Genomic DNA, 21,063 nt, shown 5'->3' on the forward strand with positions numbered 1-21,063 from the left:
ATCTTGTGTGTCCTAGAAGTTCTCCGACTGAGACTAGTTATCGTTAATGACGATGAAAACGTCGTACCAATATAATAATAATAAAAAAAATCAAATTCAATATCTCAAAATTTACAACATTCACACACTGCACACTAATCATTCACCTACATTAGACGCATGATAATATGTAGTGATGAATATTTGGTGTTAGATTATAATATGTCTTTTTTTTGGTTATTCGCAAATGTTTAACCCAAAATATTTGATTTTTACAAATTCATGGACTAATTTGATTTCATTGTAATTAGATACGTGTGTGATTTTTTTTATCATTAAATGAAAATGAAAGGAAGCAAATATTTATTTTTTAGATGTAAATAAAAAATAAAATAAAAACTAAGATCTAGATACACGTGGTAAAGGAATCTTATGTACTATGTTATATGCATGGTATGTATTTTGTTGGCATTGGCAAGAATTGTCTGTAATAATTGAGATATATAAGTTCTAAAAAATGCAGACCAAATAAAAAATTCATCAAAAACAATAATTGAGATTTAAAATAATGTGTAGCAAAAAGTTAGTGCATCATATTTGCTTACCTCGCAACAGAACTCTGGATTATCGGGACTCATTCCCCTAGAAACCAGATGATTAATTAAAAAAAACAAAGTCCATTTTAACTTATAACTTTTAAGAGGGGTTTTTGTTGAAATGAAATTAAAATGAATTAAATGAGCCATAGATTGCACAATTGCTTGTTTATTTCTTTCTCCTTTGTTAGTCCATTACTACACATTGTTCCAAACAAAAGGAAAAAAGTCGCCAATGAAAGATTGACTTACTTTATGCCCCATTTTTTTTTCTAGTGTGATAAAAAATAAATTTTAAATAAAAGATTTCTAGGAACTCAAAAAATTATCCAATCACTTTGTTAAAAAATCTATTCCTAAAAAAATTATGCTTGGAAAAATCATTATAGGGATTAATTTTTTAAACCGAGAATAAAACACTTTCGAAAAGTATAAAAATCTGTCATTTAATTTTGTTAGACCGGTAATTTTTTTTTTGTACATGTAATTTTCTAACAAGTAACCAATAACTTTAGTAATATACTATAGTATGGATACTTCTAAAATGGTAAATAGAGGTGGGAATAGGCTAGGCCGAGCTAGGCTTTGCCAAGCCTGAGCTTGGCCTGTCAAAAAATCGAAGGTCTGAGTCTGCCCTGTGACCTATCATAGGCTTAAATTCTAGGTCTGAGCCTGGCCTTTTGAAAGTCTGATGTGGCCTGTTAGCCTGTTTAAAAGCCTATTTCATATGAACATATTTAAATAAATAATTATATTTATTTTGAAATATACTTATGAACTAATAAAATAATGTTCCATTTGATATTTTAGAGAATTTGACTATATATGTCATCATATTTCAATTCTAGTTTATAATAATACATTTATATATGTTAATAACTAATGTAGATTAATAAACTTAAATTACTTAAAAAGTTAATAGATTTATAATTTAATCAAAGTATAAATTTTAATATATAAATAATAATCATAATAAAAATATTATTCATGTTAACTTAAATAGGCCGGCCTAGTAGGCCTCAAAGGCTTTTTTAATGGCCTGCGGCCTGACCCTTTTAGCTAAATAGGCTTATAAAAAAGCATTGGCCTGCTCTATTTAAAGAAATAGGCTGGCCTGGCCTGAGCCTATGTAGGCTAGGCCTTAAGGCCATGTAGGCCGGCCTGGCCTGTTCCCACCTCTAATGGTAAAGAACCCGTATCGGGTACGTACCAGTATCGGATACTCCATGGTACTCGTATGATACGCACCGATTTCGTACCCATTTTTATTTGGTTGAATTATGACGATGAATACGGAAAAAACATACTGACTGTTAAAAAATTTCTTCAAATTAATATTATAATTTTTTATTATATTTCAATTATCTCTCATTTTTTATGAAAATAATTGAGACGGTGGACAAAAAAAATTAAATCTTTAAAGCATAATGATAATAATTCACTTAAAAATAATTTTTTTAATATTATTAACGTACCCGTACCTTAAATTTTCTAAAAATATCATACCGTGTACCAGTACCCGTACCGGATACCGGTACCGTACCCGTATCTAGGCAACATAATATAATTATCGATTAAAAAAAATATACATTTTTTAGGTAACATGGGTAAATTGAAATTTTGTGTTTTGAGCGGTAAATATTTTAGTGAGAAAAATTACTTACAGCGCTCACTATTTTGATAGAGATTTGAAAATCCCGCCATTTTCACTTTAGCTTTTAAAACCCAACAGTCTCACAATCACAACAACAACAACAACAACAATGGGAAATCAACGAAATCATCGCAAAGAAGAAGATGGCGGCGGCGCTGTCGTGGTGATTTCAGCTTCATCGCAGCATTACGAACAGATTAGGGAACAAAGGATGAAAGAGAACGCTGAGAGAATGCATAAACTTGGATTGTTAAATCTTTCTCTTAAGCTCAAGAAAACCCCTCGCCCTCAGATCAAGAAAATTTCGTTACCATCCATTCAACCCCAAAGACGTTCTTCTAGGTATGTGTTCTTCTATTAGTATCTCAACTGTGTTGATATCAAAATTCATGTATTAATTAGGTTACAGCATTTTATACTGTGATTGGGAAACCCTAAAATTTAGTTTATTATTTCTGTTTTATGTTTGATGGGTTTACAGAATAATGACCCTGGCTTCGGTTGACTATGGTTCAAAGCGACCTCGTGCACCACATCAACAACATTCATCATCAAGTAAGAAAAAGAAGGAATTGGAGATTTATATACCAGAAGGTACAAACCCTGAAGTTTACACTGAAGAGCATGAGAAGCTTCTGGGAGATTGTGAGACTGCTTGGGAATTGTATGTGGATGGATATGATGAGGATGGGGAGCGTATATATGATCCAACCAAGGGAGAGAAATGTCATCAATGCAGGTAAAATATTCACATTGCTCTCTCATATATATATGATCTCTCCATTACATGGTTTGTTAGTTTCTATGTGTGCACTACAATTTATTTTGAAACAAGGAATCTGCTAAATTTATTGTTTTTTGAACAAGCTGATAAATGTATTGTTACAAAGTTAAAATATTCAATTTCATTATTTTTCAAATTATTATCAGTTTCGACGTGTCTGGTGTTCGTGTCTATGTTATTGCTTCATAGGATATTCCAAATTCCCTATCGTAAGGAGAATCACGTATTCAAGGGACCTGAGCTATTGGATATCGTATTATGACTCTACGAAATCAATGAGAGCTCAGAACTTCTATCAAAGGTCAAGATCAATGACTTTGTGAATGCATGATTGCAGAGAATCTTATAACAAAAACAACTAAATAACCAATACATAAAAATCACAATGATTAACAGCTGAATTGAAGCTTGGTGTCCGTTGGAGTGTATGCAGCGCTAATCTCTACTTGCTGTTGAGTGACTTGTAGTCCTCCTTTGTGTTTTTTCCTGCGTTCTCCTCCTTTGTTATAGGCCTTTTGTTTGGCAGGTTTTCTGTGCTTGCTGTTATGTTCCTAGCAGTTTTGTTTTTTATGCACTTGTATTTTCCCAGTTTTTGCTGTTTGCCCCTTAACATTCCTCATGTTTTGGTGGGCTTAATAATATCATTTTTTTGCTGCTCAAAAAAAAAATAAAATTGAAGCTTCAACACAATTCTAGGAAACTTAGAATTCATTCCTTTGGAAAACAAAATATATTTCAAATGAGGGTGCTAAGAAAAATAAGAGACAAGAGTTGGTGATGCAGCATAGTTACCAGAACATAGGACAAATTGGAAACCAACAAGCACCATAACCAAAGAAACAAAGCCCAAGGAGGAAACTTGTTGCAGGAAACTTTATCGAAAATTTTAACAGATGATGCCTGCCATGGCCGTGCCACCCCACTATTGACAACATTTGTTCTATGGTTTTTAAATGGTTTTACCTTAGGTAAAACAGTTTTATGCACGTGTTTTTCTTGCAGAACTCATTTGTCTCGTTTCCGTAGTTAATGCATAAAGTTGGCACATAAATTCTTCTGTTACTTGTTTCTCTCTGACCATAGAGAAGTTTTACTAAAATCATTTGTTTTCTTGTAGGCTTATAACTATTAGTCAGCTGACGAGTTGCAACAAATGCGAATTACCCCAAGGGCAGCTCTGTGGAGATTGCTTGTACACAAGGTAACATTGTTTCAGTTTGATATTTGGACTGTGAAAAGGTTTCAGTTTGTCAATATTTTTCCTCAGGGTGTTAACTCCATATAAAACTTAAAAAGTAGCCTTGTATTAGCAACTGTCACTGCCAATTTTAATAACAGTCATTTTCTACTACTGTAATATAGATATGGAGAAAACGTGAGAGAAGCTGATTTCAATCCCCAGTGGACTTGCCCTTGTTGCCGAGAAATTTGCAACTGCAATAGTTGCCGTAGGAAAAATGGTTGGATGCCTACTGGTAATATATACAATAAGGTTAGTTACATGATTTGACATTTGCATTTTGTTCCCCCCTCTTTAGTTCTATCTTCTTCAGTGTGCTTGAAAAAGTAATTGCAGGTTTTCATAAATGAATACAATTTTTGCTTCAAATACTTTAAATGAATCTTTCCCCTTAACTTTTCTCTTTGTAATTTTGTGGTTTCGAATGGAGGGTCAAGGTATGTGTATTCTGAAGCTGATTGTTTCCATTTCATTATGTTTGTAAGGTGGTGAAATTGGGATTCAAATCTGTTGCTCATTATCTAATTAAGACCCGTCGTTCTGTGGAAAGCATTGAAGGCTCGGGTGCTGAAAATATTGTTGCCCAAGAAATACCAGAGACCACTCAAGATACGACACAGAAGGGACCAATCCAGACGAGAAGGGCTCTGAGAAGTTAAAGGTAATCAAATGAATGCAAAGGATATCATTGAACAGAAACATAGCTTAATGACTTGTACATCTACATGAAGATGGTGATACCTTGTTTTGGATATTTAGACAAGTTGTTGGTTTTCTTATTTTTGTTGGTTATGCATACAAACTTAGGCCATTTAACGTAAACATTTGCAGCCCTATGCCCTGAGTTTTGATAACATTCTTGTGTCATAGCTCTCAACTTGAGCAATTTTACCGAGCATTATGGGCTGTGTAAAGAAAATATATAATACTCTTGATCTTATTCCTTATTTTTATCACGAAATGTGATTTATGTTGGATTTATTTTAAGGGTTGCTTATATAAAGCAACTTGTTTGATACAAACAAGATGAAAAAGGGGAGAGAATCAGACAACTAACCAGAAAAACCAAGCCCTGTTATACATTAAATTGGGAGAGGATTTTGAAGTGTAGACAACTAGTATTAGTTCTACATTGAACTTTCGCGAACCACATTCAAACAAAGATGCAACATATTGGGTCAGTGTTGTCATTTGCTTGAAACAATCAACTTAACGAACAAACTTGAGGAAAAAGATGCGCAAAACCTCACCTTTGCGCATCTTTCATTAGATTTAAGTGATCTGACAAGGCCATTTAGCATTAAGTTTTTTGTCAAAGAAAATTGTTCACTATTATCACCAATGACATTCTTGGTTTCACAATATCTCCCAGGTGACTCAGATTTGATACTTGGATTTTCTGCATTCAAATCTGATGCCTAATGGTTGGATCCTCCTGATGACAACTGCTTACAGTTTCCACTGGTTTAATAGGATTGCAGAGTTCATGCATTAGATTGTTCACTAGCTTTATCTGAAAATTTCATAGACTATCATCAGAACATGATACCTTTCCAAGCAATGACTTAGCCAAGTTAACAGAATCTCTTTCCAAGCAATCACTAGCTTTCCAAAACTGTTTCGTTCCACACATTATTCTTTGGTTTCCATAGGTTCTCTCTTCCAGTGGGAATTCAAACTTTGATTCAAATATTCTAACTTAAATCTGAGATTTGGAGTTTTTCTCTCCAAACATGATTTTAGCCTTAAATTACTCTGCAGAAGAAAAAAAAAGCCTTAAAAATAAACATGATTTGGAGTACCACTTCTATTTATAGTTTATTCAGGCAAAAGAGATGAAACCTCAAAAAATTGATTGCTAACTCGCAATGTATATCTTGTTGTTCTGTAATAGACTAATAGTGCATTTTTCACTTGTACAGCTTGTGCTATATAATAGCTTTAAATTAATTCCTAGTTCCTAGTATAGTAACTTAATAAATGTGAAGGTGAAGGGACTGGAGTTTGAGGCTATTATGCAGATCATAGCAACTCTGAAGTCAATGATGACATTGATTTTGAGATATTATTAAGTATCACTATATCATTTGTTCTCAATAATTTTAAATCCTTAAAATATGGAAATTATGAGAAAAATACTACATGAACTTGTTCTATAAAATGGGATATTAAAACTGACACAGTAATTGTTAGGCTCATCACAAATGTTGAGCTCATGTGCTAGTTCCCAGGAAGGATTCAGGCGCACGCCTATGTTCTGGTCCGGCATCTGCCTTAGGTGCAGCTTGAGCCTATGACTCTAGTTTGTTAGTTTTGAGGTTTACTTGTTGTACAAGCCTATATAAGGGGCAATTAATTCTAATCCTAACAGTAGCGAGACCACACCCAAGTTAATTACTGATACAATGTTGTTTTTGTGAAGAGACAAGTAATGTGGTGGCTCATTCTAAGTTAGAATTCAATGAAATGTGTATTAATATCTGCGATAGAGATGATGTTAACAAACATTATGGAGATGATGTTAACAACAAACTTGAATGCACAAAAAGGATGGCTATGTCAAATTAAAACCCAGAACTTTGCTATATCAGATATGTTTCCATTCGCACAGGTTCGATTTTTGTGTAAACCCAGAAAAATTCCAAATTTCTTCATCTTAATCTTCTTTGTGCACTCATGCTATGTATGAATTATGTAGTGCCATAATGTTAAAAATGTTTGAGAAATCAGTCCTGGTGCGTCGGGAGAGAGATGTGAGAGAGGAAAGAAACTGAACTAAATCGTGGTTACACTGTAAAATGTGGTTAAAATATGGCTGATGCAGTCGCAATTGCAGTCTAGATACCTTTGTAGAGACCTCTAAACTTTTTTATTGCCATTGGTCTTTTCTTGATTTCACCTTTTGCATAACATTAGAACAAAGTTAGCTTGCAGTTACAATTCATGGTTCTTATCAGTTCACTGCATTTCACATAATCAGTTTGGTTTTTTGGTTCTTAAAAATAGAAAAATTTGGTTCAGTTCAATTAGAACTGTCTTAGGAGTTCTTTGTAGTTATACGAAATGCTTTTAAATTATTTTCTTCTTTTTATACACTCTTTGGCAATAAATATAAATATAATTCTCATTTACTTCCTAAGTGCAAGTATGACATAGGTAGGTCTGACTTGCGTCACAAATATAGTCATTGTGTTTTTCAGCTGTGTGTTTTACTCTGTTAATTAAGCAGTTAGACTGGATTGGGTTTTTGGCCTAGTTGTTTGTGTGTGTGTAGAGAGCATGTGTATGAACGCATAGGATCCTGGTTTTGCACCAACAGCGGGTGTTTTGTTAATGAGGCTGATAAAGTGGCGCTAGAGATAGGAATTTGCCTCAAAAGTTGTGACTACGAATTTGCCTCAAAAGTTGCTCCTGATTTCCTTATCATGAAGAGGCTCTCAGGAAAGATATCCTACCAAATGATGTAAAGATAGTGAAATTAAATTCTAACACTTAGGTATTAGTAGTCATGATTTTTTATTTTTTATTTTGTTTCATGCCATCATAGGATTAGTAGTCATGATCTCACATCAATACAAACACAAGTCTGATGCAATGCCTAGATTTGTAACCTAAAGAGACTATTTAATGGAAAATGGTTTAAGGTAAGTCTGATGCAATGGAAACCATTTGTAATCTAAACAGAAACTATTTAAGGGAAACTATTTGTGACTTGGCCATGCTAACAAGTGCTCGGATAATGGCTTAGTGCTCATCCTATTCGCCCTCTCTGTAGAGCTTCCCACCATACATGTTAGTCATTAATTTTCTAAAGGAAATAACATGTTACTGCCTAGTGGTTTAGTTTTGTGATTGGCTGGGTTGAAATGTTAAAATGCTTTATGCCTTGCATTTGTTCTCTCGCCGCTAAGTATGACTACCTGGTGCGTTGAGAGAGAGAGAGAGAGAGAGAGAGAGAAAGAAACTGAACTAAATCGCGGTTACCAATGTGGTTACACTGTTAAATGTGGCCGATGCAGCCGCAATTGCAGTTGAGATACCATTGTAGTCTTGTAGAGACTTCTAAACTTTTTTATTGCATCTACAATTTCAGTTACATAAATTATGATTATGACGAATGCATCCTAATGAATCATTGAGAAGGAAATGGTATCAGACGACCGTCAACTTTATGTTGGGAAGACGTTGCTAGAACCTCTGGGATTCTGAACTGCAGCTTGAGAAAACAATTATCCCTAGACGTGCAATTGTTAGGATTTTGATGTCAAGGAGTTTGATAATGAGTGCTTTGTGCATAAGTACCTTTATTATGATGACTGAATTTAGAGATATGTGACCCCATTTCAGAAAGATTTGCTACTTTTATTGGCGGCATATAAAGGTCAGAATTTTGATCGATGATCTTGATATGCTCTATGCTTTGAAGCTACTTATTATTATTAGTACATGATTGCAGAAGTTTCCTATTCAATTTTACGATTTTCATTGATGGTTAATTTGTAAGGTAGCTTGTGGTAGGATTATTTTTCTGCATTCACCTTGTTCAGCATTGTGTTTATAGTTTGTCATAGATTCGATTGACCAGGAAGCTTTGCTTGTAGTGTATATAATTTTGCAATGATACTACTCTCCTGACTCAACAATATGCAAAATTTACTATCTACATACATATAGACGAGACGATAGTAGTTAATTTTATATGATGGACGGATGTCGCGAACCAATTAACTAAGAAAGTACCAAAGTCAAAAGATAAAATGAGTAAATGCGAGTAAACTATGTTTGTATTGATAGTGGTAATGGTGTGTATGATATTATCTGTACATTTTATATTTACAATTATGCTCCTAACTCCTAAACAGGCATGTCTTTGGTTGATTACAATTATGCTCTTAACTGTCAGTCACTCTACTGTTGTTTGCTACAATGTTTTTTCTCTTCAAAAGTCAGATTTTCCATTGCAGAAGTTACACCATTCACTGACTATGACTATGTTCAATTCTACACCGTGTTTGTTTTGTTTCATTTGAATTGGCAGAGTCTATGTTATACAAAGTTCCGCGACATTTTTGTTGTACAGAGATATTAATGTGCAGAATGGTCTTCTTTCTTCTGCACATTATTCTTATTCTACCCGATGGTTAGAGACTAGAAAAACCCAGTCAGCCGTATGCAAACACATAACATTTATGTAATGTACTAACAACTAACCTATTTTGCCATTTAAATCTCTTGATTTTTTTATATTTATTCCATAACTTTTTTTTTTTGACAATCAAAAACTCATGTCATTTCATTATTTAATAAAGAGATAATACATAGAGGTAACAACTCAAAGATATAGTGACCCAAGAGATGGTCTCCCTAGCAAGCGTGTGAGCAACCATGTTTGCTTGTCGCTTAATAAACTTTACCACAAAGTTTGAATTTAAAGACAAAACATTTCTAATGTTACAAATGAGGGAGCTAAATTCGGAGTTTCCAACGCGTAAATTGTGTATAGCGTCTATCTACCACATTCCACGAGTCCGTTTCAAAAATGACATGTGTAAAGCCTCTATGCGCCGTTTCTTTCATCGCTTCAAGTAAAGCTATTGCCTCACCTTCAATTATAGAGCATTTTCCTTGTTTCCAAGATATTCCCCCCCACCACAAATTGACCCGTTTGATCTCGCAAAATCCATCCCGCATTTGTTTTGTTTATGTCGCTATGAAATCCTTCATCGGTGTTGCATTATACCATCCCATAGGGATTTTTGCCACTGAGATACCCGCTGCTGCTGTTCGGTAATGTGTCTGCCTTGCTGAGTATTTTGAACTTGTTTCCATTCTTGTCAAAGCTGTCTAGCTTTCACGCCTAAGCTTCTTCCATCTTCTTTTTCATTGTTCCAAACCATATTATTCCTGTTGTTCCAAATGACTCAGACTAGCATAGCGACTCTACCTGCCACATCTTTGTCTTCGGTACTGCACATGTCCAGAATTAAATCACTTGCTGTTATTACTACCTCTAATCCAGCAGCTTGTCTAGCTTGGATACTACCAACACAGTTAAATAGCACATGCCAATCATCCTCAATACTATAATTACAAAGTGGACACTCCATAGGACAAGGTACACACCTTTCTTGTAGCCGAAAGCGGGTTGGCAAACAGCTTTTACATATACGCCAAAGTAAGTGTTTGGCCTTTGGAGATGCATGTATTTTCCATAAGCTATTCCAACCATCTTGGTGTAGATCATTACCTCCCATTCCTGTTATATTAAGCATCATATAGTATCAACTTTTAACACTATATTGGCCAAGTGTGTTATCAAACCAAATTAGATTGTCCTCTTCAATTTCATCAAATAACGAGAATGCGGTTAGCTACATACAAGGGAAGGAAATAGAGACTCAATTTTATCTTTATCCCACATTTTCACATTTGGAAGCATAAGGTAATATTACATCAGTTGCTTAAGAGGTGCAAAAATTCACATGTTTGAATCCCCTAAACCCGAGTCCTGAATACACCACCACCAACTATTAAGAACCAGAGTAAACATGTTCTAATAAATTTTCGATAAGTAATTTTTTTGCAAGGGTACAAATGGTAAAACATCATTAATTGCACTTTAGTTTCTTAAAAGAACCAAAATTTTGAGACAAAACTAAAATACTAAAGGAATAAAGATTTGGAACGGAGGGAGTAGCCTTTTGTCATGGTTCCTATCGACGTGATTTTTTTTTTCCCACCGTTTTATCACGGCCTTTTCCGCAGTAATGGACCGTTTTAAAAACCTTGCTTATCATTAGCCCAACTTCATCACTTTTGTCAAGTTTGGTTAATGAGATAATATTGATACTTTCAATATTAATTACTTTAAATTTAACGATGGGTTAACCTCTTATTTACTCCCTCCGTCCCAAATTATAAGGAAAAAAACAAAAAACACACTTATTAAGAAAATTATTTAATATTCTAAAATTTGTCAAAAACATAATTTTGTTTCCAAAAGTACCCTTATTAACTTATCACATGAAAAATCAAATGATAATCATAATATTAATTAGAGTGACTCTATAAAGGAATAAATGTTGTTGATGAAGCAATTGAAATACGTAAAGTTGGTTAATTCATGGGTTCAATACCAAGAAAGAGGGGAAAGAAGGGTCATCCATTAATTCAAATTTTAATACCAAGAAATTCTTGACCATAATAAATTCTAGTAATCATAATAAATTGAATTGTTTTGGAAAACATAACTAAGGGTATATCTGGAACTTTAGAGTTAAATTGGTCAAATTTGAATTTTTTCCCTTATAATTTGGGACAAAAAAAAGAGGTTTTTTTCCCTTATAATTTGGGACGGAGGGAGTATATTATTTGCTAATGTTGCCTAGGTACGGGTACGGTACTGGTATCCGGTACGGGTACGACACTTTTAGAAAATTTAAGGTATGGGTACGTTAATATAAAATATTAGAAAAATTATTTTTAAGTGAATTATTATTTTGAAGATTTAATTTTTTTTGATCCACCGTTTCAACTATTTTCATCAAAAATGAGATATAATTGAAGTATAATAAAAAATTATAATATTTTAAGAGATTTTTCAACAGCTAATATGTTTTTTCCGTATTCATCATCATAAATCAACCAAATAAAAATGGGTACGGAATCGGTGCGTACCATACGAATACCATGGAGTATCCGGTACTGATACGTACCCGGTACGGGTACTTCACCATTTTAGGAATACCCATGCTACATAGTTTGCTAATTTTTTTTTTTGACAATTATTATTTGCTAACCTTTTTTTTGAAGCATATTATTTGCTAACCTGTTACTCCAAATCCATATAATTGAACTGATTTTAATATACCATCGTTATCTTAAAAAAAAAATTAAAAAATCTAATTTTAATTTACATATCTTAAATATATTGTATCCTACATTTTAAATAACTGACATACACAAGTTCTTCAATTTCCGAAGATAATGTAGAAGAATAGAACCATATGTGGCAACTTTTGTATGGCTTGCAATAACACTTTTAAAATCACTTTATACATAATAGGTTAAATTACATTGACCTCCCCTGAACTATGATGAAATATCACTCACACCCCCTCTATTTTTAAACATGACAATGACCTCCCCTATTTAGTCTTCCATGTAACAAAAACATCCCCTTCTAGGTAACTGTTTGTTTATACTCCGTTAAAATAAATTATAACTTTTTCTTTGAACATTGTTCAGGAAGATGAAAAGAAAGCTACACACATTGGAAACTACTATCTTTGAAATTTCCCTTCTTTCATTAACAAATTAACTTGAGGAAATTTCATAGGTGTTAAAATAGGTATCGACAAGTCTAAAACTTCAAAATTTCCCTATTTTCATTAGGTGAGCACTTTGGTACACGTCTTATGTGGATGTGTACCGGTACACTGTTGAGGTGTATAATTTTAATTGGTCCACGTATAATGATAATTTAACATGTCATTTAAAGACTTATTTAAATAGAAGTTTTCTAAATTACTCTTTTAATTTACAAAAATTTCAAAATGAAGATTATTGTAATTTAGAAACCTTAAAAAAGAAAGTAAATATCTCGCCTCTCTCTCTCCTTTAATCTTGGATTCTGGTTTTAACTTTGGTGAATTCTTCGGTACACATATTATGTGGATGTGTACCGGTACACTGCTGATGTGGTTAACAAGTAATATAGTAATTAATGCAGATTTGTCAACAAAAAAAAAATGCAGATTTTGTTTCGTTATTAAGTTTTTTATATTAAACACTACTTTTTAATATTGGCAAATGTATCCTTCCACAATAAATCAAATCATGCATCATATCTTTCAACTTATATATGATTTTCAACAAGTTCAAATATTTTAATATTATTCTAATATCTTATAAATAATATTAATTTAGTATTTTGTATTTTCTTAAAAATTAAAATATAATTTTAATAACTTTTTTAATTATTCAAACAAAAAAAAAACTTTTAAAATTATTAATATGATTGATCCAACTACGATTTTAATATTTCATTTTTTTTGATATTATTAGTTTATAAAGATAAATATTCATTTACCACCTAATCATTAGTGCATATAATTATTAAAAAATATTTATTTTTTAGTAAAAAAAACTTTAATTTTTTAATATGTTTATATATTTTATTGTAATATTTTTAATTTTTAGTGATTCGTTATATTTTACAGGGTTAAATAAGTTTGTTATCGATACAAAATTACTAAATTTATTTTTTATCTTCATAAGAAAATGTCATGTTTTGATCCCCACAAAATGTTTATGCATGCAATTTTGGTCATGTTGTAAAGTTAAAGTTAATGTATATTTCTGATGATTTTGCAAATATGTATAGCGCATTATAAAAAGTTTGTCCAAAAGTAAGGAGCACAAAATTTGATTTCTAGGTCAAAATATCCATTACTTTTATCTTGATATTTTGATTTAGAAAATTCATATTTAATTCGTCTCATATTAAAAAATACTAAAGTTTTGTAAATGAACTTTTGATATTGTTCGACATGCTTGGTTGTCGAAATTTAAATTCATAAGTTATTGTCAATCAAGTGATATTAAACGACTTGAATGATAAAAATTGAATTACTTAATAAAGTAAGTATAATTAGTTAAGTTTGCTTATGAACTATGTTTTAAGTTGAAGGGTTTGATCTAAAATTTTTTATTTCTGTTGACACAATAGTCATTTCATTTGAACTAAGTTTTTTTAAGTCATAGTTAATCTAACTAGTTGAGGTTGAATTGTTTGATTTTAGAATTTGAATTCTTAAGTGTTTCTCATTCCCACTTGGTCAAGTTGAATAGTGAGATTGAGAATGTTTGATCTCCTTAGTTCCTTTCAGTCTAATTGGTTGTGACTTAACAATCCTTTCATAATAACTAGGTTTTTGGTGTAATAATTCGTCCAACAATATGAGATTGAACTGTTAGCTAGAATGTTGAAATTCAACTTTTTAAGTGTTTATCATTTCAATTAGGTCAAGTTGAATAAATTAATTGAGATGAATTGATTCCCTCACAGTTGAGAAAATTAGTTGAGACTTAACACTCATTTTATATGAATTACGTTTCTTGAGTCATAGTTAATCTAACTAGTTGATGTTGAACTGTTACATTGTCAACATTTAAATTCTTAAGTGTTTTACATTTCAATTTGGTCAATTTATTTCTTTAGTTCTTATCGGTAGAATTGGTAGCAACTTAATAATTTTTTTCTGATAACTAGGTTTTTGATTCACAGGTAATCCAATTAGTTGACATAGAAATGTTATATTGCTAAAAATTTAAATGTCATGTGTCTCGTTCTAATTAGGTGGTATTGAATTGTTTGAGAAAAAAATTAAAATCAAACACGTACAATACAACTGAAGTTGTCCTGTCAAGTCCCTTAAATTTTAGCAGATCAAACGCACCCTTAATCATAATTGGTAGAATTAATCTTTTTTTTTTTTTTTTAAAGAATCACACACTACATGAAAACCTCAATTTTCTAATAAAACTTGTTGAGGGATTAAGTAAGAAAAGTCCTCAAACTTATTAGGGGGTTTCTATGGTACATATGAAAAAATTCAATCTACCGGTACATTAGATCAATTAATTAATAAATTAATAATTATTTATTAAATCAAAAAATTATTTGCCGACTATTGTATTACAGAGATAATAATTTCATAAGAAAAGACACAATTTCAATGTTTTATAAGCAATACACAAACGTTTTTACATTTTTTCATAAAAAAAAATCAATATTGACTATCATGAGTGATAAAAATTATATTTTTTTTATAATTTTGATAAATAGTATTTAGTTATTATAATATTTTAAATGATAAAAAATGATTTCTTTCAGAAAAATATTCATTTACCTAATAATTTAACGATCTAATATAATATTCATTTACCTAATAGAGGTCTGGATAGGGTTCAATTTGAAAGCGACTCGTAGGTGTTGACTGAAGCTATTCGAACGAGGCGTAGTGGTAATTCGGAATTTAGTTTAATTGTTGCTGATATTATCCAAATTATGTTATCGTGTATAAACTTTGAAGTGAAGTTTGTTAGGAGACGAGCGAATATGGTTGCTCATTCACTTGCTCGAGCGGCCAATTCTTGGGCTAGTTTTCGTAGATTTGAGATTATTCCCTTATGTATTGAACATTTACTAGTTAATGAAAGACGTTAAGTTTGTTTGATTAAACAATAAAATAATTTGAAGGAATATTTTTAGTAAAGGGTAATTTTGGTAGAAACTCTCAAATATCTCAAATATTGTACAAAAAAAATATTTGAGAGTTTCTACAAAAAAAATATATACATTTGAGAGAGTTTAAAAAAAAAAAAGTACCGCATATATAATATTTGAGAGAGTTTTTTAAAAAATATATAACATTTGAGATATTTGAGAGTTTCTACCAAAATTACCCTTTATTACAAATATTTCCCCACCTCCCCTTCCCTCCATCTACGTCGAACCAAACATACTCTAAAGGAAAATGCTACTCCATCCGATCCTATATATAAGAAAACGTTTATTTATTAGATTTATTGTAAAATTGATGTATCTAGATAACATTATAGTCTAGATACATCAACTTTACATTGAATTTAAAAATAAATTTTTTCTTATATATAGGATCGGGGGGGGGGGGTGTAACGCCCCAAAAATTAGGATTCATTTTATTTAATTTAGTTGTTGTGGTGTTGATTGACGATGTTTATGTGGTGTTGATTGACGGTATTTATTTAATTATTTTGTGGCGAATAATTAAATAATTGATAGATGAAAATAATGACGTTGCTAATTAGAAAATAAATGAGTAGAATAATGTTGGTGAACTAAAATAAAATAAAAGAAAAAGAAGTAGAAAAATTAGATAATGAGGTGTTGAGAGCAATGAGGAGAGGGGGTGTGAATAAGATAGTAGTAAAAATAAAAATAAAAAAAAACCATGATTTTAATTTTAATAAATTCACTTTAATTGTATTAAAAAGTTTGTTTCTTAGAATTAAGTGGTTTAAAGTGGGTAAGGTTAAGAAGAGTTAGGATAGTGATACAAACAAGAAAACAAACACACAAAAAATAGTGCTAGTGGGTGAGAGAAAAGAGAGAGAGCTCATGGGAGAGTGAAGAGAAGCAAAGGAAGGAAAAGCTTAACCTCAATTTATGGAGTTCACTACAATCCAAGTAAGGGAGCTTTATACTCTTGAAAACTCTGAATTCAATAGGCATACTTTGTATTGATTATGTATGTGCTTAAGTTGTTGTTCTTATACTTCCTCCTACCATTACGTGATGTTGTTGTTGTTATTGTTGTTGTTGTTGTTTCAATACTTATTCTTAATTTCGATTTCATAATTTGTTATGATAATATTTTTATGCTTTTGTTGTTGCTGCAATTCGTGTTCCGATGTTGAGTAAAATAAAACTATGGATTGGTGTTGTTCTTGAGAAATTCAAATAATGAGGTTTTTGGGAATTTGATGATAATTCTAAAGAAACATTTCATAACGTGTTGAGCATCAAATACGATTCTAAGGCAATTCTAGGATTTTTCTAGGTCGAGAGAATGTCAAAACCGAAGCTTTTGAACAACCATCAATGGAGTTTTTGTGTAAAAATTCGTGTGAAGCTTTTGTTATGTAAAACATTTGATTCGAGTGTCTTTTCTAAAAATAAATACCGGGTATCTTTCTAAAATTGAGTGGGGATCAAAACGGTATAAAGAAGGTTGTTTTTCGTTGAGGAATGAGAGAGAACGAGTCGGGTCGAGAAACCGGGTCGAGCGACCCGTTTTGCAGTGAAACGGGTGAAGGAGATGAACAGTGCGCGAGTGGCCTCGCCCACTCGCAGCACCGGCGCGTGAGGGCACGTGGGAGCTCAGGAGATTTCGAAATATTTTTATTCTTTTTCCATAAAATAGTAAATAATTTTCTTGAAATTTTGGTACCTCTTTGGTAATTTTTGGACACTTGTAGCTATTTTTAATTAATTATTTGGAGTAAAAAGATGATTAAAAATATTATAATCTTGTGAAAATTTCCCAAAATTTTATGAAGGGTATTTTAAATATTTTGGAACCCTCTGGTATACCTCACTCTCCCTGGTTTTATATGCTATTAAGATTTGAATTTATCTCTTAATTTTTATTAATTAAATTGACTTAAAATTCATAACTTTCGTCGGTAAACTAAATCAAGATGATTTGGGTTATGAGTATTGTTAAAAAGGAGTAATAGGTTGTTGTTTTGGAGAGGAGTGAATGATTAATTGAGTTATGAAGTTTTAGTTGGTGTTGTAATCGAAGTTGCTAATAATTGTTGTGTATCGGTGTTGTTTAAGTCGTTGCTCGTTGATAGTAATTGTGTTGTTTGAATTGTCGTTTCGTTAAATAATGATGTTGAGTTACGTGGTTATAACGATGTTGAATTATCTATTTTAATGATGTTGGAGTTCTGCCGAAATTATGATGTTGTAATTGTTATTGTTGTAGTTGCTTATGGACATTGTTTATTGATGTTGTTATAATGATGATGAAGTTGTCTATCGAAGTTGTTAAATGATGTTGTCTATTGACGTTGCTTATTATAACATGACATGCATTCATTCATATGTCTAATGACGTTGCTTATTGAAGTTGTATAAATCATGTTGAAAATGACGTTGCCTAATGAAGTTGAAAATGACGTTGCTTATAATGATGTTGATCCTCTATGATGTAAAACTAGAAATGACGTTGTTATTGGTACCACATGCATGTAGCGAGTCTAGGCGCATTGCATGCATTTTAATTATATTTATTTATTTAAATGTTGTTGTTATTTCTCTTTAGTTAATTAACGATTGATGATTGTGGTTGACTGATGAATGTGCGTGGTCATCCGCTTAGGTGGTCTTGTTGTTGTTGTTTACGATGTTGTTAGTTATTGCGTTGTTTTAATTCAGTTACTTTCTTGATGTATTTTGACTCACATTTACATTCCCCCTTCTGGCTTGGCCCTACGGTGTGCAACCGTAGATTTTCAAGTAGGATACGAATCATAGATGGTGTGTTCGGATCGCTGTTGCTTTGCTATTTATTTGGAGTCGCTCTGTTAGGATGTTGTTGGGAGAAACTTTTATTTAATTATGTTGTTAAATTTTTATAACAATTGAACTATGTCACTTGATTCAGTATTTTCAATTCGGACTTTGAAACTTATATTATTTTTGTATTTTCCGCTGCATGATTTTTAATCATTTGACGAATTAGTTAATTGGAGTAAGTGTGACATCCTTATTAAATAAATGAAATTAATTTTTTTGAAAATAAAATAAAGGGGTAAATTAAGGGTGTTACAGGGGGTGTATTTAGTAAGAATTTTTTGATGCAAGAAAAAGAAGAATGATACCCACAACCTAAAACAAAAAAAATCCAACCGCCGGAAATTGAAAAACCTCGAAATTACATATATGAAATAAAAATATGATAAGGATGTCAAGCAAAAAATTATACATATTAAAACCCTTTTGTCAATTTCACAAAAAAAAAAAAAACCATTTTGAATTTTTTGTAAATTAAAAATCTCATCTCATCTAAAACATCTCATCTCATCTCTTTTTTTTTTTTTTTTTTTTTTTTTTTTTTTTTTTTACAAAACATCTCTTTTTATTTTGACAAAAGGCAATTTAGGAAATTTCTTTAATTTCCATTTTAAAATTTTTGTAAATTAAAAGAGTAATTTAGGAAATTTCTATTGAAAGAAGTCTTGAAATGACATGTTAAATTATTATTACATGTGGACCAATTAAAATTATACACCTTAACAATGTACCGGTACACGTCCACATAAGATGTGTACCGGAGTGCTCACCTTTAACTTTTAATATATGTATTTTTTTTCCATCAATTTCTATTTTTTTTTGTAATTATAGCACCCATTGAATTCAGTCTGATCTCTTTTTTTTCCATTAAGTTTATATTTTTATTTGATATCTGCAATTTCGTGATTTTTCAATGTCTGACCAATGGATTTTTTTTTTAGGCTATGGGTGTTGGATTTTTTGTTTTAGGTTTATTAAGTATTAGGGGTCATAGAAAATTGCCCTTATTTTTGTTTTTTCTAGTGGGGTTAGGATGAAACACGAAACTAAAGAATTTTGAAACCGAAAATTAAAGAGAATAGAAATCTCATGATAAATTTGAACTGGCTTAGTTTAAGACAAAAATTTGAGAGTAGAAACCGTATATTTGCCATGATACCATGATTATATATTGAAGGGTCGTATTTCTGAAAATCAAAGTTGAAAGATGTTGTTAATTTTTGTTTAGAAAAATAGTATTTTTTAAGAAAATTAAAGTCGAAAGGTGTTGTTAATTTTTTCTTTCCGCGGTCATGATTAGTACATTATATGAATATTTGTTACTAAAGTTTAATTTTTCTTTAACAAAAGATGAATTAAATATGAATTTATTAGTTATTTGCACATAAACTTTAATATATATTTACGGTTGAACCATTAATATATATAATTATTAAAATACATTTTTTTTTACAAAAAAACTTATAATTCTTAATATGTTTATACATTATTGTAATACTGTTAATTTTTAGTGTTTCCTAATATATTTTATTGGTTAAATAAATTTAATTTTTTGTCTTCATAAAAATATGTCATGCTTTCATCCCTACAAATTGTTGATGCATGCAATTATCGCCATGTTGTTAAGTTGATGTGTATTTATGATAATTTTGCAAATACATGTTGAACATTATAAAAAGTTTGTTCAAAAATAAGGAGCTCAATATTTGGTTTTTAAGTCAAAATATTTGTTACTTTTATCTTCATATTTTGATTTCAAAAACTCATATTTAATTCATTTTATTTTGAAAAATGCTAAAGTTTTGTAAATGAACTTTTTAGATTGTTCTATAAATGTTTGATTGTCGAAATTTAAATTCATAAGTTATTGTTAGTTCAATTAGGTGATATTGAACGACTTCATTGAGAATATTAGAAATCCTTAATGAAAGTAAGTATAATTATAATGATAGTAATTTTGAAAGAAATCAAACTTGAAAGATGTTGTTAACTTTTGTTTATAAAGATAGTATTTTTGAAAAAAATCGAAGTTGAAAGATGTTGTTGATTTTTGTTTAGAAAGGTAGTAATTTTAAAGAAAGTCAAAGTTGAAAGATATTGTTGATTTTTGTTTAGAAATATAGTATTTTTGAAGAAAATCGAAGTTGAAAGATATTGTTGATTTTTAGAATGGTAGTATTTCTGAAGAAAATCAAAAATGAAATATGTTAATTTTTGTTTACTATGATGGCAGAATGACATTAAGGAATAAAGTTGGGATTTTGTTTTACATCTTTACTTTTATTACTTTAACAAGATGATTATTTGTCTTGTTGGTAAGTTGTATGTGTTGTTAACGTATGGTCATGGGTTCTGATTCTAATCCAGATAAATTATAATACAGACAACTTCATTAAGTGGTCCATGGTGGACCAGTCATTAATAACATTATAACGAATATAAATTTTACAAAATTCACCGTTGGATTGAAAGTTTATATCATATAGATCATCCATAAAAAAATTTAGAAAAATCGAAAGTTTATATCATATATATATATATATATATATATATATATATATATATATATATATATATATATATATATATATATATATATATATATATATATATATATATATATATATCAATAACATATAAAATGATTTTCAATTTTTCTAATTTTTTTTATAGCTGATCTAT

At 30.8% G+C, this 21,063-nt stretch overlaps 1 protein-coding gene and 1 long non-coding RNA gene across 2 annotated transcripts; both read left to right on the forward strand.

Moving 5' to 3' along the window:
* The first annotated feature begins 2,333 nt into the window (after positions 1-2,333).
* On the forward strand, positions 2,334-5,155 carry LOC123881971. Its single transcript, XM_045930745.1, has 5 exons — positions 2,334-2,571; positions 2,711-2,968; positions 4,131-4,214; positions 4,376-4,505; positions 4,739-5,155. The coding sequence occupies exons 1-5, from the start codon at positions 2,339-2,341 to the stop codon at positions 4,910-4,912; spliced, it is 879 nt and encodes a 292-aa protein (XP_045786701.1). The 5' UTR covers positions 2,334-2,338; the 3' UTR covers positions 4,913-5,155.
* An 11,180-nt stretch (positions 5,156-16,335) lies between these two features.
* Positions 16,336-18,499, forward strand: LOC123924535. Its single transcript, XR_006814746.1, has 2 exons — positions 16,336-16,485; positions 18,317-18,499. It is a non-coding gene; the product is annotated as an uncharacterized LOC123924535 (long non-coding RNA).
* The last annotated feature ends 2,564 nt before the right edge of the window (positions 18,500-21,063 follow it).

Source organism: Trifolium pratense, linkage group LG4 (genome assembly GCF_020283565.1).
Source record: "Trifolium pratense cultivar HEN17-A07 linkage group LG4, ARS_RC_1.1, whole genome shotgun sequence".
NCBI lineage: Eukaryota > Viridiplantae > Streptophyta > Magnoliopsida > Fabales > Fabaceae > Trifolium > Trifolium pratense.